General features: G+C 44.6%; 1 protein-coding gene across 1 annotated transcript in view; it reads right to left on the reverse strand.

Annotated features, from left to right (window-relative positions):
* Positions 1–4,008: 4,008 nt before the first annotated feature.
* Tmem182 (transmembrane protein 182) overlaps positions 4,009–19,543 on the reverse strand; it is a 39,246-nt gene continuing 23,711 nt past the window's right edge. The window contains exons 4-5 of the mRNA XM_075980283.1: positions 17,743–17,880; positions 4,009–6,098 (exon numbers count right to left, since the gene is read on the reverse strand). Of these exons, the coding sequence (XP_075836398.1) occupies positions 5,878–6,098; positions 17,743–17,880 (359 nt within the window). The 3' untranslated portion in view covers positions 4,009–5,877. The remainder of the gene's footprint in view (positions 6,099–17,742; positions 17,881–19,543) is intronic.

Genomic DNA, 19,543 nt, shown 5'->3' on the forward strand with positions numbered 1-19,543 from the left:
TAAGCTGTGTTTTCTCTTATGTCTCAAGTATTTTCCTAGATCACAAATGGGCCACTTGCATATCACAGAATTTCAGGCACAGGCTCTCCCTAGTACTCGCAGTGCTGGAGCAAGTCTTCCAATTGTTCTCTTGCTTTTCTTTTCATTTTTTCCTCTTCATTTTGAGAGCTTTCATTAGGAGCTCTCCAGGTGACCCAGGCTGACCTCGACCTCTCACCCCAGCCCCATGAGATTTACAGGTATGTCTTCAGATTATCCTCAGTAGGAAGCTGAGACCTCTCATAACACCAGTGGGATCCACTGTGATCTGTTTAGATGCAAGTGAAACTCCAAACTTCAGAAGTAAAGTCACAATTTCTTCTTAAACGCTTCTAGAGAAAATCAAGTCAAGGAGCATTTAACTTCCTAAGGAAGATGGAATGTTTTAGGCACTGCAGCATTTGAATACTGAGTCTTCTGTGACACTTTCTAATTACTTTTCTATAGCCCTTGTGTGAATCCTATATACTTGGGTGCTGGGGAACCTCGGCTGGACCAGGTTGGGCATGGTCTTGGGTACCAAAAAGGTATGTACTGGCTTGCTCTCTCTCTCTCTCTCTCTCTCTCTCTCTCTCTCTCTCTCTCTCTCTCTCTCTCCTTTATCTCTCTCTCTCTCTCCTTTAACTCTCTCTCTCTCCTTTAACTCTCTCTCTCTCTTTTATCTCTCTCTCTCCTTTTTCTCTCTCTCTCCTTTATCTCTCTCCCTCTCTCTCTCCCTCTCTCTCTCTCCCCTCTTGTCTTGATTCAGTTTCCGTTACCCATTTGTGCAGAGGACTGTGATCTGTGAGTCCCCCATAAAGAATCCCTTATTATACTCAACTCTGCATTAATGTGGGATTACTTTATTCACGTTCTCCCACATCTGCCGACCAATGTGGGTACTGCCTGCACCTACCCCGACTGGCTCATGGCTTCCCACTGTGCCTCCCATCTGCAGCGCTGCTGCAACCTCTCCAGCCACCAGGGATTTTTTCACACCGCAATCCCTGCAGTGTCACGTCTGCAGGCTGTGCGCAGGCCCTGCTCGTGGCTCATGACTCATGGCAAACTCTGGGTTTCTTGATATTCTGGCCACCAAAAAACTTTGTCTCTCTGTGTGTACGTTCTCCCACACTTGGGTTTATCCAAATCCACACATATTTATCCATATACATAAAGCCATACATACACACCCAAATATGAATAGGTTGCAGATATATGTATATGTGTGTATACACTCACATGCATACAAATTAACCCAACTTTATAGTTAACCCTTTCTAAGATGTTTACAAATACTTTTCCTTTAGAAAAACTTTCCTAGTCTTTTTGTAAAGTGAGACACTGTATCAATATTTTTTATTGTCCCTCTATAGGTCACACTAACATACACGGCAAGAAACACGATTCTTGGTATGTTATTCTTTTTAAGATGCTCAGTTTAAATACCTATGTGTTTAGGAAGTTTCAATGCCAAGACAACCTGAGGCATTGACGGAGTGTTTCAACATTTGCAGCCTCGGTTGAGAATTAATGGAATAAGAAATTCAAAGCGAGGGAGAAAAAAAGGAAGGGAAGGAAGGGGAGAGAGGGAGGAAGGGAGGAGCTGTCAGGTAAGGAGAGACTGTCACATGCTCACTGATTTAAGTCACAATAACTGCTGGATGCAGGGATGCAGAAGAGTAATATGGCCTCTAAGTGTCCGCTCTTCTCTTATCCTAGTGAGTCGCCCTCTGTCATGAGCAACATAATGCCGGGATCAATGCAGGCTGACGCATTCCACCTGCCTGCTCTCTGGAGCCAATTTGGTCTGCTTGTCACATGGGTGAAGCAGGAGACCAGTCATCTTCCCATTTAACCAGGAAGATGCAGCCACTCTAACCAGTGACTTATAAAGACACTTCCTAAATACATCATAGAACTATAGTTAAATTTTGCATAACTCAATTTTTCTATATAAAAACTAAATTATATAATTTACAGAAACAGATGGAAGTAGTAAATCTATTAGGTTCTATGCACAGGTGTAATGTTTTTCAAAATTCATCCCCCCCAAAGCCTTCTGAAAAATTCAAGATTAGAATTCGAGTCCCAGACACGGTTTCGTCACCTTCAGTCATGCCATCCAAAATGCAGGTGGTCAGACAATGAGTTCACAGAACCCAGCTGGCTTAGCAGAGCCACGGGAGAAAGAAACGGGAGGCCAGAGTGTTCCGCTGTGTTTTCAGAATTTCTCTAGTATTTGCCACCATGCATGCCCCAAAGGGAAAGTAATGCTGAAGAAGGAACCAGAGCTCCGGCTTCTGTCAACCAGTGCAGAAACTTCGAATCCCTTTCGGCAGTATCTAGGGATTGATCAGGATTTGAAACACTCTGGGCAAGACCTCTAGCACTAAGCTATATCCCAGCCCTCCTTTTCCTTGTTATCTAAAGCAGGATATTGCTATGGTGCCCAGACTGTTGGTGTAAGCAGGCCTTGAACACTGAGATCCACCTGCCTCTGCTCTGAGAAGCTGGGATGACAGAGGGTAACACTGCTCTTGTCTATGGATACCCTTGACTACAAGTTTTCCTCTCTATCCCCTTTCTCCTGCCAACTGGTTTAAAGGAGTCATTGCTTTAGTGTACCTGTGCATTATAATACGGAAGACACAAACCATTTCTCTGCCCTCCCTGATTTTGAACATGGAAGACAGCATCTTCCCAAGGTCTTTCAGGCATTGCCCTCCACATTTGATCATCTGTGAAGCGTCTCCACATATTTCATTCCTCCCAACAGTTAACAAGAATTCAGCTTTCTATCCAGTTCTGTTAGTGAGCCTCCCACTCCCACTGGGGCCCACCAAAAGCAAACTGGGGGGGTGACTTTGCTCTTTACTATGGCTCCCAACACTACTGGTGTTTTCTCACGATTTCCCTCACCTGCAGGCTCTGGTTCGGCTATCGATCAGCTATCTGAGTTTGCCTCTGGCTTTCTAAGTTCCTTTACAAATCAAGCTTGGTAACTTTCGTGATAATACAAACCAAAGAATGACTCGTTGGATATCATCATCACTTGAGTGATATAATAAGGTGGCATCTGGAGATGATGGCATCACTGTAACCCTGCAAAGCCAGCCCAGCTCACACACACTGACTGCACCCATCCCTATCATCACACCACTCTTTGCCTGTGTCTGAGTCTCTCCGCCTCCCCTCTTCTCTCGGTCTCTGTCTCTTTGTCTCTGTCTGCCCACTCCCTCCCCCACTCCCCCACACATACACACCTGTGCATTTTAATGGTAATTGGCAATGGCGTTATTTTCTCTGCTGGATTCTTTCACACGTGAATTGAACCTTCAAACTCAGCACGGTATTTACAGATTCGTGGGAAAAATGACCACGGAGAGCACACCAGATAGTGCGTGATTTTAGACAGCTTTACCGAAGCAGAACACCACCCTTCGGTTGCACAGGTGGCTTCAATTCACGTGTGATCTGCCACTGATGGACCTCAGCTCACTGAGAAGGTCCAACAAACAGGGCCATCATAGCTGTCAGAAACTGCAAGCCATTCCCACTGTCTTCCTGACTCTTTTCACCCAAGTCACTCAAGAGGCATCTGATTTGTTAAATGGAAAAGCCAGTACAAAAATCAACACTCTTAAGAAATTTTAACCTTTCCCTTGACTGCTTCCAAAATGAGCTAGTGTACCCCAAACAGAAACAGACACAGCATGGACAATCTGAATACAGTGCCCCCAGGAAGCAGGGAAGCTGTTACACTCGTTTCCATATCAAGCCAGCAAACACCACTCACCCGCATCCCGTCCACTTCTTACACAGTTGAAAACGGTACTCCGCATTGGGGCGAGTGTCACGATACAACTCAGAAGGACTTCTGCCGGGTGGATCTGTAGGAATTGTCAGACCCATCAGCTCTTTGGCCGATTGCCTTATGATAAACACACAGTAGCCACAGAAGTGAGTTAGGAAAGAAGGGCAACCATCTGAAGTTTATAAATATTCAAACTTTTACTAGAAACAGCTTGCATGTGAAATTTAAATGGCATACAGTCCGGAAAAAGGTTCCCTTCCAAAGTTCTACAAAAAAGAATTGTATGTTCGGATGACACAAACGAACCAGATACATCTAAGCATCGTCTGGAAAACGTAATCCCATGCCATGGCTTAATATCACGGGCAATATGCATAACAGAACTCAGAATTATTTTTCTGATAACCAAGCCAAAGAAAGCAAGGAAGTAAATGGAGCGATATCAAAAGGAAACAGAAGATGATGAAGGAAAGTAGGCACAGAAATGCACCGATGCCCTTGAAGTGACTTGCGAGACATGCTAGACCCCTGGAGCGTCTATGTCGGGCAAGTCTGGTCACTAACCGCCCTCATGGGTAAATAGATACCTCAGGCTCCCGCTACTCCTCCAGTTCTCCCTCTGTGTATAAAGCCGGCTGAGGAGAAGGTTGAGGAGGCACCACTACTGTACCTACAACAGGCCAGAAGAGCTAACCCCTCCTTCCTAGAGCACCTTCCCGGTGGTCATCCCCCTGCCTCAGTGTTGTGTTTCCTTCTTGCTACAATTGCAGAAGGCATCGCTGGGTCCCCAGCAAATTTCAGGTGCTGTGTATTTCTCTGTTCATCACTAACACCAAACCCCTCCTTGATGGAAACTTCCAGAATGCAAGTTCCAGCCGAAGGAAGCCACTCAGATGGGCTTGATTTCAATCAACAACCCTGGCAAATGAACCTCTTTGATATGCAAAATGTCTGTGCTAGTGTATAATAAAGAATCATATTTCCCCACAAAACCGTTTTCTTGCAGGAGGTTAGGGGAATCTGGGTCTGCGCGTGTTAATGCATACTCTGCAAAGGAGAAATGGAGGGACAATATGGGAACCAAATGATCAGAAGAACTGGATCCTGTAAAATGTCGGGGAAAGTTAATATGCCATGGTCTTCATAAAGTCAGGCTATTATAATCCTCACAAGGAAGTATCAGGAAGCTTTATGGCTGGGGAATATTAAGAGCACGTCCTCTCAATAAATTTAAATGTGCTGAACATCTTAGCAATTTAAGTTTTAAATGGGAATTTTAAAATATCAAATAGAATGATGTGCTCAGAGGAGGCGCGTGGCTTTTACAGATTTCAAACCATATTACAGTCCAGGGTTAGCCCCCTGTAACTTCCACACTTCCAATCTACACTGGATACACTCTGCCCCGGGGATCTGCTGCTTTCTAACAGTGTAAGCTTTCTATAGGCATGCATAATTAAAAAAGAAAACTCAGATGACGCAGGTGGTGATAAACTCGAATAAGTACATTTGGTACCACAGTTGTGGTCCATTTGAACTCAGGCTCCAATAGCAAGAACAACAGCTAGCTATTTTTAGATAATGAATCACTTGCTCACAGAAGTCAGTGGATGAGTATGTGTCTGCTCCTGGGCATGTAGGTGGAGAAGAAACGGAAGCAGTCATCTGACATTTGTGTTCCAGTCTTAATTATTCTCCTTATTAAAAAATAAAGCAGCAGACGTGAATGCCAAGGAGATGGTCAAGCTAAGCTTGGCTTGCTGTGGACGATTGCATTTGCACCCTGCCCTTACTCCACACTCTACAATGGGCCCACCCCCTACCTGTTCCCTAGGGAACTAATTCCTCACCAGCACAGACAGCTGTGGGTTCTGGAGAAGTCCAAAGACTTCCTCATGAAGGGAAATCACAAGTAAAATGATTCATCAAGAAATAAAAACTCTCTGTGTACATCAACTGATTTTATGCTGATTACCATCACCAGCACAGAAGGGGAAGAGGGAACGGGAGGTGCGGTGCTCTGAACACCGGACTGGCTCAACTTAGTGATGCAGCTGAATGTGCCGCCCGACGACGAGAAACAGTAACCCGGCTAGCAGAGAAAAGAGGATGCCGGCCGGGGCCAGGAAAAACGACCAGCCGTACAGAACCGAGGGCGTGAATTCCCAGCAGTCTTTCATTTTCATGGCTTTGTAACTTTCCATGTCAGCCACCGCCTGGACCCAGATGACATACAGCATCACCACCAGGGAGAACAGGACACCTGAGGAAGAGAGAAGACCATTCAACTTCCTGGAGGGACCACCCCCGCAAATTGCCCTAAAGTATTCACTTGTTTAAAGGTGAACGCCTCAACTCTGAGCTGAATCAGGCATCGTCTGTGCCACTCCTTATGAGCTGAAGCAGCAGCTCTCAATGGGTCCCAACCCCTTTGGGGGGCATCAGATGACCCTTTCACAGGGGTTGCCTAAGACCATTGGAAATCACAGACATTTACATTATGATTTATTGCAGTAGCAAAATTACAGTTATGAAGTAGCAATATATGGCTGCGGGTCAGCACAGCATGAGGAACTGTATAAAAGCACCACGGTGTCAGGAAGATTGAGAACCACTGAGCTAAAGAGACACACTGCAGATCTTCATATTTTAAAGTATTCTGTGGACCACCGTATTAGCATAAGAGACAACCGCCACGGTTGGTATGCATTTATTAAGTGCTTACTGTTTGCCAGGTACTATGCTGAGTCTGTGGACATTTGTATTTGACATTTAGATACTTTATAAAGTATATAAAGCTTGGAAGCAAGCACTGTAACCCATTATTACTTCTTTCGATGCATGCAGTGGGTCAGTGGGAATAGTACCAGGGCAGTAAGTGTACGGGCACAACTAATGGTGTTCAGCCCAGGCTTTTCAACTTCTTGCTACACCATGGAAACCCAGCTAACTCTATAGAGCTGCAACCAACATGGCCACAGAAACAAAAGCCATATGCGTACCATGCAAAGACAGTCACCACCGCTTGAATATGCAAAATGCACAAGGACAAATGTATGTGCAATTTTTTCAGTCTTTATGTTTATTTTATGCACATTGGTATTCTGACTGCATGTATAGCTTGAGAAGGCCAGAAGAGGGTGTTTAATCCCCTAGGACTGGAGTTACAAGTAAGTATGAGCTACCATGTGGGTTGTGAAAATCAGGAGAATAACCAGTGCTCTTAACCAGAGAGACATCTCTCCAGTATCCCCCCTGTTCCATTCATTACATACATTGATATATTATATATATTTGATTACATTGTATATCCACTAAAGACATCCTCCCTCTCTCTCTCTCTCTCTCTCTCTCTCTCTCTCTCTCTCTCTCTCACACACACACACACACACACACACACACACACAATGGACTCATTGTCTTGAAAGAACAAGGAAAGAATGTTGTTGACAAAATAGTCCAAGAAAGAGCCAGGCGGTGGTGGCCCATGCCTTTAATCTCAGATGAAGCTGTTACTATAACTAACAGGCAAAAGCACATCAATGGCTTCTGATGACATCAATAGCTTTTGATGACATCGCTGGTTTCTGATGCGCTAGCCAGTAACTTGCTCCACACAAACTGTACACCCTGAAGAATTTGGACCAATCCTAGAACTTGGGGGCATTGGCTGTTGTCCAAAAGGTCAAATCAAGCATGACAGTTACAGTTATGGTCATTGACTTAGTGGATGGAATGAACAATTAGCATTGCCTGAAGTCACTGAAACAGAAAGTGCTTAGTTTGGCTCACAGTTTCAGAGGTTTTCCCCTGTGGCATCTGTGACTTTGGGGCCTTGAACAAGGAAAAACATCACAGTGGAAGCACTTGGCTGAGGACACTGTTTATTTGAGAAGGGCGATGAAGCACAGAGAGAGGAAAAGGCCAGGGTCCCGATGTCTCTTCAACAGCATGTCACTACGACCTAGCTTTCTTCCACGAGGCCCTGTCTCCCAAAGGTCTACCACTGACAGGAGAGCAGTAGGCTGGTGGCTAACCCTTACACCACTTTATTTGGAGAAAACTCCAGATACAAATGATAATAAGTATAAGATGTTCGTAATTTGACTGCTACATATCTGAAAGCTAACTGCACTTCTACTACTAAGGGCAGAAGTAACAGCATACTGATAGAAGAGAGAAGCTTTTAAGAGCCCAGCTATACAACACACTTAGTACATTCATTGTTGGCTTACAACACTGAGGGTGATGTACCACCACCAGGCCACCATGGACAGGAAGAATCTTTAGGATTAGACACAAAAGAAAGGTTTGTAACTATGTCTAAATGCACTGGTATCCAAGCTTAGACCTTCTCATAATGACCATCCCAGTCACAGATCAATGAGAAATCAACCAATGTTTCCTCTAATAAGAGGGGATCATCACACTACGATCTATATTGTAAGAGCATACACTGGCCCACAGGTGGGGCAACTGTCAGTGAGTAATGACTGCATCAGAGAAACTGCAGAGACGTAGTTGGTGAGCAAACTCTTGACCAGGCTTTACCTGAGATGCTGACAAGAGTATGGCTGTACCATGTGCTATGCAGTGACTCTGCCTTCAAATACATTTCTACAGCAAATGTGTGCACAGTATTCTCTGTTAGTATAAGGGTTTGGGCATTTGCATAATAGCCTTTGCCTACTGAAAACAGTACAAATCTCCATGTTATTTGTTGATATGGTTTTGATCTTCCTTCTATCATGTTTTCAGATATTCTTATTAGAAAATGAAATTGCTTTTGTGAAAAAAACCAGTCACCCTATATATATCTTTCAAAGGCCGTTACTAGATTGTGAATGTTAAAAAGTGCATTGTGAGAAGTAATGTAGATGATTATTAACAAGAAATAACTTATACTTAAACAATGCTGTTATTTGAAGAGAAAATGCATCATGAAAACATTAAAAAAATTACTCATTTATTTCATTTCTTAATCTGTTCATTAATTGATGATACAGACCACTTAATTTATATGAAATCAGTTTACGCTTCTATCATACCTACGGGGCAAAATATTCCATACTCTGTACCCATTGAATTACAAATGGTAAGTGGGGATGGGAGATGAGGGCGAACCATGGGTGAAGGTATTCACACCATACCACGATGAGTTAACTGCTAATCAAGTAAGAGTTAGTCACAGGACCCTACAAGGTCTGTGCTCAAGAAGGGAGTCAGGTATATATAACTAAACTAATCAAACAAACAGATCATCGATTCTAATTGGAGCTATATGAAAAGAACAGAAAGCAAGGATGGTTCCTGTCATGTTGGAGTGAAATTGAAAGCAGAGTGAATTCACAGTCGTTAACAGGTAGATGACAGAACTGAGAAGTGCAGGTGAAACAATGTTCCCATAGCCTCATACCTTCCGCAGAATGCTCACTAGAGAGGAGCAGAGGGTAAACATTGCTAAGGAAACCTGCCTAATGCCATGCTGTTCAAAATGCTCAAAGTTTTAACATCATCAGGGCTAGCTACGTCAAGGTGACGGAGGAGGGGTCACTGAATGGACTTGGTGCTGCATCCAAATGCAGAGCCTGTTCCATCCGTGAAAGGGCAACAAATGCAACGCCATTCCAAAAACCCACAGGCCTGTGCTCTTCAAAAAAATTCCGAGGCTCTGAAAGTCAAAGAGCTAGCTCTGGTTTGATGGAGACTCGTGTGACATGAGTAAATGGGTCAGATCCCTTGTTATGAAAGAAATGAATGGGACAGCTACGAAAATGATAATGGGGGGAAGTGGGTGAAAGAACTCGCAATTGCTGTGTAACGTTGAAGATGTCAACCAAAGAAATATGAAATGCCTTGAAGGGGAAAATGGGGCAAACCTGTGGCCATGTTGCTGGGAGAAATGTGCATGGAGAAGGGGAAGCAACGTGTGGATCCATCAGAGAAGATGTCCACCCCTTTGGTAGCGCACTGTGGCTCTGTAGGAGCAATCACTCAGTGACCTGGTAGATGCTGAGAGGAATGTCTCCACAGGACAACACTACTTACATGAACCCTCTATCTGTTTACAGTCTAGGGTTTATTTATAGAACGTGAATGCCAACAGGCTCAAGTAGCAGAGGAGCCACATTTCAAACCCACTTACCATGCTGGCTTTAGTGGAATAGAAACCAGAGCTGATATCTAGCCAGTCATTTGGGTTTTTTTTAATAAAATGATTATTAAATTATTAAATTAAATGTGGTTGTATATTGCAAAAGCCCAAATTTGTTTACAATTAATTTTTATGATACCTGTTTTCTAAGTTTCAAAATCAATTAATAGCTCCCAATAGGAAAAAAAAAATCAAAGGTTGGTCTCAAAGGCCATTAGTATTTATGGTCCTGCTGAACAATGGGTACGGAACTGAGCGACCTGAAAGATTCACTGAATCCCTCATAGACAGTGTGAACAAGTGTCATTTAAACCTACACATTTTAAATGGATCCTCTCACAAGGTTATTGGTGTCTCGCTGTGGCTTCATGTAGACTTTGGAAGGCGAGTGGAACCCATCTAGAAGGATCTCACAGTCCCCTCATGTCAGCATGTTAAGTTTAACATTAGCATACTAAATATTATCATCTTAAGATGCCACAATATTGATAAGCCTGTTGTCATATGATGTAACACGTGATGTCTCAGGTACCTGGAAAATGTCAGTGCCTGAGGCATCTATGCATTTCCACAACAGGGACTCGTGCAAGCTGACCCATCTCACAGTTAGTTCTACTGCCAAGTCCAACGCATCTATTTTATACTCTGTATGTTAGAAAAAAAGGAAAGGGGAAATCTGCCAATTATCCATTTGCGAAACAGTAATACTTCTCATTATATTCTAATGCACTTTCAAAGTAATTTCATGAATATTGCATTCATTAAAACCAAGACTGTCTTTCTGGGCAAACAAGCTAAATGTCCTTTAAAATATGTTAGATTGTGTTTTGTAATGATTGGTTGTTCTTTACACTAATAGACGACTGTTTTCTTTTAGACTCAAATGATGCTCTTTTTATGCATCCTGTATCAGACGTTTAAAACAACTAATGCATTTTGTCCAGCACTCCTGAGTTTCCTCCATTCGTTTTCTTAGACTTCTCCACTGCTGCTTCTGCAGTCTGTTGAGTCCATCCTAACGGCTCTTGCAGTTACAAACAATATACCATTCTGTCTAACTGACGTTCGCCACTGCACACCCCAGCCTACCACTTTCCAAATACCTTAGCTGCCTCTTCCCTTTCCTTCTCTGGAGTCAGGACTTTATCTGGTTAGCTGATTCTACATACTACATACAGGGTTTCCCAAACACTTATCATAATTTTTAGCATTAAGCTAATTCATGTGTTCAAAACAATGAATGCCGTTGAGAAACAGGAATTCACAGGGATTAACTCAGCTGCTGGTTTCTTGGTAGCTGCAGCCTTTTTTCCCTGCAGGCTTCTTCTGCTTCTTGACATCCACAGGCTTCTTTTTCTTCTGACTTTCTGCAGGCTTCTTGTCTGCAGTCCCTTTTTCTGATTTGGCTGCCAGTGCTGCTGCTGCCACCGCTGCCTCCAGTTTCTTCACCCAGAGTTTGCGATTCCTGGCCTGGTGGAGAATGGTGTTCCTGCGCAGTCTTTGCATAAGGGTTTAGCTTCAAGATGATTCTCAGGTTCTTCAGTGGATTCTTCTTCAAGACTCTATGCTGAACCTTCTTGCGTGGTACTTGGAGGGCTCTTTGGATCTCTGGCCTTTTCAAGATTCTGCTAAGGTCTGTGTGCATCATCTTGTGTAGGGGAAGGTTATGGTTACTCTTTTGCCAAGTGCCATACAACTCATTTAACTTCCGGAAAGCACGTTCCGTCCAAATGCAGATAATCTACGGACAATGACAGTCTCACCTGAAAAGCCGAGTTTCATTCAACCCTAAGGGGGATTTTAATTCACAATCGCTGAGTTTCAGGATACGTTTGAAAGGCACGAGTCTAGATTCTGGCCAGCCTGGCTCTCATCACCATCACTGGCTGGAAAGCTTTCCCCCTCCGAGTAACCCTGAGCATGCGTCTCACTTCTCCCTCTGTTACTTCACTGGTAAAGTGGAGATCATATGAGATCACAGATAAGAGAGAGGTCATGGGGAATGAGATGAGGCCCCGAACCCAGCACTGTGCTGGGAACATGCTGTTCTTAAGAAGCATTAGCTATCATCACCATTAACATCATCATCGTCGTCTTCATCACCATCAGCAGCAGCATCAGGTTTGTCATGAGTTTCCGCTAATGGCTAGCAGATGTCGTATCTCGTGCTCTAGTATCAGAAAGTATCATGTGACCCTACTGTTTCAGAACAGATCTGGAAGCCAAAGAATCCACTCCTGGTTCCTTCCAGCTCTGAGTCAGTCTTTACCTCTAGTGTCTTTTCAGAACTGTCCAGCAGATGGCACCAGTCTCCCCAAAGCCTCCCTTTGGATTTTCGAAAACATAAACCAGTGCAGACTAGGATTCAACCGTCTGAAGGATGTTTTCCCCGCTCACATTTCCAGCTTGTTGAACCTCCCGCCCTCCCCAACAGCCCTCTCAGCGGAGGAAGGGAAATTCGCTGCAGTGCAGGCTCCTAGCACAGGTTGATATGGGTGTCCCAGCAAGTCTACACGAAAATGTGTTTCTCCCTACCTCACCCCATCTCCCGGGAGAACTTCACAAGAGGAAAAAGTACAAGAAGTTCAAAAGTTAGTGAGGAAACAAACACGATATTGCTCGACCATTAACTGATGTTGTTTCTCAGCAAAGGGACTGTTGAGGGGAAACCTGGAACGATACAGGGTATCTGCGGAGAAATGAGATCTCTGACTGTCCAGAATAGGGAGATGCAAGGGATACCCACGGCCTGGAAAGAAGAAGAAGGCATATGGAAACAAGCCTGATTCTAGACACGACACACTAGTTAAAGACCAGCAAAAGCCTTGCTATTTCACACATCTGCAGCCCCCTGAGACAAGTGATTCACTGTAGAACGCAATGCTATGCGGCTTGAAACAAGTGGGGGTGCCTGAGCTGCAGTTCTCAGAACAGTGCCACGTTTCTGAAGCTATGGGAGGCATTATTTCAACTTGAAGTTCAAGGTTTTCCATCAAGAATCCTCCCAACTTCATATTGCACTGGCCTCTTAAGGGCTAGATGTGCCAGGACAGAAACTAAGCCATGACCTCAGCTGTCCCCAACATGGACAGAGGAGAGCTCTGTGGTAGGCGGAGGTGCAGCTCCCTGAAGTACCACCTGTATTTCGCCTCTTCTCACCAAAGCATCTGGAGTCTACTTGTAACATTTAAAAATATTTTTGAAATAAAAATCTTTGCAGATTTCCACTTATAGGATTGGGCAAGCTAACACACAGCTTTTGTGCAAAAGGTCAGACCCAGGATAGCAGACAGGGCAATTTGAAAAAAGCTTCCCTGCATGGCAATAGTATCATCCTCAAAAAGCACAGCTCGGCCCGGGCCCACATAACGGAACTGAAGGCACCATAAACACATCTCTCCGTGGAGCGCAAAGGTGGCAAGGTCTTCATGGTCTCCTCGGAGCTCTGCTCTAGGAACATCCAAACTGTTGCTCTGCGGATGACCAACTAGAGGGTCACTTCTGCTCCAGGGCTGCACAGCAGATACACATGGTTTCTCCCAAGCGCACTTTCCACACCTGCCCCCAGCACAGCAGCATTTGGAGGGAAAAAGGAGCCGGGCTGTAGAAACACTCCACTCCCCCATGGAAAGTGCAGCTTCTAGCTGGTAGGAAAGACAGTCTGAAAGTGACTTTAGCAAAGCCACCATAGCCATGTCTTTGTTCCCAACTGTTCTGCTCACACAGAGTCCCCTGTGCTTGTCAGACATATGCGCTTCTCAGAGCCAGGAACTTTCATAAGACGGGCACTTGGGCAGCAGGTGCAGCTGGAGACTATGACCCTGGCCTGCCTGTCAGCCGTTCCTCCTTAATCCCTTCCTGCTCTGGGTCTCTGTCACCTCTGTCACCTCCTGCTCTGATGGGGGCCTCTCCACACACTTCTCTCCTGTTCTTTATATGGAAGAGTATGGCCGGAACAAGGTGTGCACAGCATACCCTGTGTGAATCTTATGTTCAGTCTCAGCCAGAGGGGAAAAGAAAACACACCGGCTCTGTGTGAAAACACACCGGCTTCTGCTGGCTGTTTCTCCGCGCACCCAGGAGAACGTCCCCGGGGTGAGGTTGCTGTGAATGCTCCTGTCACATGCAGAGATAAATCTGATCTCAGAGAGAGTTTGGGAAGCTCTCGCAATAACCTTGATCTGCTGGAGGAAAAAAGGCCGGAACCCTGCTGTCTTTCAAGCCAGCCTTGCTGACACTACATTTCTAGCATGATTCACATCCCAACACTTTCTCATGGCAATTCTTCCAGAGCAGGGGGGGGCCACAGCAAGCCGTTGAAGACTGGGATTCTGGCTATTTGTCCCACATGGTGGAAGATTTACATACTTCATGCCAGTTCACTCTGCACATGCCCCTGATGAGCAATACTAGCCCAGGAAATAGCTGTTCTGGAGCAAAAGAGCACTCTGAGGTCAGAATGGGGCAGAATAGGCAATTAGTACACAAAGTAAGCTCTGCCTCCATCTGCGTGCAGAAGCTAGATTCTCATAGCAGGCGCATCTCTTGCTTCCATCCGTTCAAATCGCCCGATCATCCTTTGATTAACAAGATGGTGACAACCCAAGAGGCCAGCAGGAGTTTAAGCAGAACTTAGCTTCTTGCTACTCTACCAACTTTGTCTGCTTCTACCACAAGCATGAAAACTCAGCCAGTCAGCCAAGGCGCTACTCAGGACAAGGGAGGTTACTGTACAATGGCAAGAGAGCCCGCTTATTCTGACTAGTTGGTGAAACAGTTTGTAGTTTTAACTTTAAATGTATTTGTTTTTATTTTGTATGGGTGATATTTTTCTTGCATGTACGTCTGTGTTACAGATGATTGTGAACAGCCATATGGGTGCTGGGAATCCAACCCAGGTCATCGGGAACAGCAGCTAGTGCTGTTAACCAGCTGAGCGACATCTTCAGTTCCCGTCTTCTAGTTATGATGGCTTACACCTCCTGCCTTTGCTATAGGCTGTCCAGGTCTTGTCTTTCCATGTCTTGCTCATGCATAGCAATAGCTGCTCTGGTTACAGTATGCTAGTGCTGGGGTTAGGACTACTCCTCTCTGTAATGTTCTCCATGTAACTAAATGTTTAGATCTCCGTGCATGCTCATTCTAATTTCTCCTGTTTCCCTCCATGTTGATATGCAGAGAGAGGAAGACACTCATCTTCTCTTCATCAGAGACCTTCATCAGTTTTCGAAGGGTTTCTCAAGTATGTGTATCACTGAGGCATAGACTCGGGGCTACAGCAACCTGGCCGATACTACAGAGTTTGTTCAGAGCTGCACCTCCTCAGGAAACATATCTCCTGGCCTGCCCAGGGGAGGATCTGCCCAGGGTGAGGCTCCACCTGCTCTCTGAGCCCAGCCCTGACTTGGCAGAATGTAGAGCATACCATGGACCAACCCTTTGCTCCCACTGACAGCTGCAACTTCAGTGTCCCTCTGCCAAGCACAGATGCCCCACAGGGGCTTCTGCTGATGACAAAGACCCTTTGTATGTGCACACACGGCAGAACTGCCGATTGGAATTCGTCTGTGCCCTTCCCTAAGATTTATCTGCCCAAATAAATAAAGTGTTCGATCCTGTTTGTGGCATTGGAAAACTGGCCACTGTGCACGAGGACCAAGCTGCAACTGTTCCTAAGTGCCTGGCAGAGGACAACCGTGGAGCAGAGCAAGCAGGAGAGACTCAAGGAGGCAATGGTCAGACCAGCCCTAGAAAGAACGGGAATCTGGAAGCCTCAGTCTGTAGACTGATACTTCTTCAGTATTGAAACTTATGAAATCTAACCAAATAAAGTATTAGAAGCGAGACTCAGTGGGGTTCTGGAAATTACAGCATATCTGTGCACGCAACATAGTACAAGGAAAGCTTCCCTGGCTGATGAATCTGGGGAAAGAAAAGCAGTCCGTGGCTCTCTGGAAGATGGGGTGTGGCTGCGAAAGGAAAATATTGTAAGATGGTAATGACAGACAGGGTAAGGCTTTAATGCTCCTCTGTCATAGTGTTCAAGGCTAATCCTTGAGTTGTTGACACCATGATTGCTTATAGACCTCATTTGGTGTAGAAATGTCTAGTGGAGAGTTAACGTTAGTTGTCTCTGAACACGTGACTTTGCCTGTCCCAAATGATACGATGAACTGTGACGCTCTGTTTCATGCAATGTTACTTCCTGTTCCTGCAAAATCATGCATACAGGATTTATAATTGTGCCATCAAGGAAGTTAAGAGTCTACGGATCTATTGCCGTAAACACCTACTTCAGTAGCTTCCAGGAGAGGCATGGTACCAGCTTGAAGGAAGATGGTATTTCCTCCAAAAAGCATGTGATGTCCTTTACATAAAACACCCCAAAAAGCAAATACGTAGAAACAGGTAGGAGGTTAGTAATTTCCTGTAGAGGGGAGAAAGAGGGACGATGGGTTTCCTTTGCAATATGATTGAAATATTCTGAAATCACATGGTTCTGATATTTGTACAAGTCCATGATTGTACTAAAAATTCCACTGAATTGCACAATCAAAACTGGTACAATGAGTGGTGTGTGGGTTATACCTTAGTAAAGATGGGGAAAGACTAAATGGGCATGAACTCTAGCAGATGCATCCATCTCAAGGAAGGCATCAGAACAGAACCAGTTAAACAGGCTGCTCCTCGGAGTGATGCTGCTTTAGGAGAGGAGCCATATGTGATCATTATCTTGATTAGGAAGCGCTAAGCACTGTGTTATATAAAAAGGGTATTGCTAACTGGTCACTGGTTGAAACTGGAAAGACAGCACCGTGTGCTGCCATGCAATGGTCCTAAAGACAGCAAAGTGCCCACCAGTACTTTTCCTGTAACCCTCACTATGCTCTCACCTAGAAACACTCCATTCTCAGGATGCCACAGGAGAGCACAGCATGGTGAGTTTGATAAGTCACACTCAAGTCTGTCTGTCCCATTGTATCTGTGGTGGCTGTTTTGTTTATTTTGAGTTTTGGTTTTTGTTAGCTTGACATAAGCTAGTTACCTGAGCAAAGAAAACCAGAATTGATAAGATTCCCCCATAAGATTGGCCTATATGTCAGTCTGTGAGGCATTTTCTTAACTACTGCTTGGTAGGGAGGAGGGCCCTGCCCAGCGTGAATGGTGATAACTCTTCTGGTGGTCCTGGGTGTCACAAGCAAACAGGCTGAGCAAACAGGAAGGCAGGCTATCAGCAGCTCTCGTCCATGGTCTTCACTAGTTCCTGCCTTGACTTCCTGCCCTGACCTCCTTCAGTGATGGATCTCCATGTGAAAGTGTAAGTGAAATAATTTTCTTTCCTTCCCAAGTTGCTTCTAGTCATGGTGTTTCATCCCAGCAACGAGAAACTTAACTAAGACACCACCTACCCTCTAGAAATTTGCCATTGTCATATCACCTTCCATTTGTATGTTATGGGATGGGTATAGAAGATACGTTACAGACGAAAAACTGTAGACTATATCCCTTGCAGCAGGGCAAGTCATTAGCTTTGGTGCTTACATTTGTCTACCAGGGGTTCAATAGGCAAAGGCTGCCAGCTCATGGAAATGGGAAGGCTAAAGAAAGTGGCCAGCACATAGTGAAGAATTATGGTATCTGAACATCACTGTATTACCATTCATAAAAGTCTGAACTCTGGACCTATGTCTAAAACTGACGGTGGGAATACAGGGCACATGGCTAGAACTCAGGCTTTGGGTGCTGCACCTACCTGCGGCAATGTAGGAGCCTCCTCCAGCTTTATAGAGAAAGTGGCTGGCAAAGGGGGCCGCACAGATGATGAGAAAACTCGCAGTCAAGGCGGCCACTACCCCCAGAAGCAGCAGGACGGCCCAGAAGCCGCGGTAAACTGGAAACCAAAAACAAAGGAAAACAAAGTTAGCCCTCAGTGGAGCAGGCTGTCCCACAGGGGAGTTTGATCTTCACTAGTCTAATATCAAACCGGTGTGGCTGTGCAGAGTCTCACACAGGGGACCAGGGTGACCTTGACCAGGAATCCTCAGCAGGAAACCAGGCTCTGCTGTGCCCCTCTTGACACGCGTCAGTAATGCTTCTTGTTCAGCATTTGTACGACGCAAATTCTAAATGTGCCACGGGAACTCATTTCTCTGGCCTCGTTTTCCATTTAGGAAGTAGGAATACTTAAGGCTCTGCCCGGTGTGATCACAGATCAGCGATACACACCAGCCATCCAAGGGCCACACAAAAGGGCCGTACACAACCCTGTGACGCATAAACACTGCCTCGCCTCACTAAGGTGGTATTTGTACAATGATGAGCCTCTGGTAACCCTAACCAAAAACACAAAACAAACCAAAACCTGACTTCTATTTAGACTGCGGCTCTCATGGAAACTATTCTTATGATAATAAAAGTTACACCATTAAGAAAAATTGTATCAGAAAAAAAGAAACTTCATATCAGACATGTATGGAATGTGGTTCTTAATAAATATTTGTATGACAGGGAGAAAGTGTCCATGTGAAGCTGTGTAGGAGTCTTTTCCTCAAGGACAGGCAGGGCGGAGGTACCACGTGCAGCCAGTGATTAATAGCCCGTGGGTCTGGTGATTTACAGTAATCAAATGAAAAGGCATCCTAATGATCATTTCTGAGCTGGCTAATTACCAATCTATTAAACAAATCCATCATTTCCCTAAGGCAAAAATGCTAAAGCGAGTTCTCTTCAGTGCAAATGGGGGTGATCTCAGGGAGACATATTAGTCAAATTACGATTTTCTTAAGGAAAACATAGAATCTTTATTGGGAAATAAAATGCATGTTTCTCAACCCTGCCTGCAAGGAATAAGGATGTCAATCAAGTGGAATCTGAAGAAACAAAGGGCAGGATAACAGAAAGCTGAAAAGAGAGGCCATCACAGTTTGGTTGGAGAAAAGGCTGCTGTTGGTTGGGAGTGGCTAAGCTCTGATTGCAGAGGTGAAAATGTTAGCTTTCCTCTGCCTTTTCAATGCTGACCCCTTAGCCATAGCTTTCAGGCCCGCTGTGATATATATCTTGTAAGTGGAGTCAGGATGGCAAAATGTTCAGTAGTCAAGAAACACAATTCTCCCCTTCATTCTAGAAGATCTGCATTAAAACCCATCAGTCCTGATTGAACCTAATCATGCTCTCTCTAATGTTCCTATTCGTATCTATATATTCCCTTTTGTGTGGCATCTTTAGCTTTCATTGGGAGAGCACTCTGCTGTGATTCAGAGAGCAAAAGAGTCACCATCTCATTAGAGACTGTCTAGTTTGTTAACAAGGCTGTAGGCTACTCATAATGGCTCCCTGCTGTTCATAACACATACCAGAAAGAGCATCAGCCACTGCACCCTCAAATCTCAACAAACCCCAAGTTACACACACCTTGTAGAACTAGAGACAGATTCCAAACTGTCATAAGTAGAAATCATAAGAAAATATTTATTAAGAATTTGTTAGGAAGGAATCATAAAAATTAACCCAAACAACAGGGCAGTGAAGATCACTAAACATGGACAATTGATTCT

This window comes from Microtus pennsylvanicus, chromosome 7 (genome assembly GCF_037038515.1).
Source record: "Microtus pennsylvanicus isolate mMicPen1 chromosome 7, mMicPen1.hap1, whole genome shotgun sequence".
NCBI classification, from domain to species: domain Eukaryota; kingdom Metazoa; phylum Chordata; class Mammalia; order Rodentia; family Cricetidae; genus Microtus; species Microtus pennsylvanicus.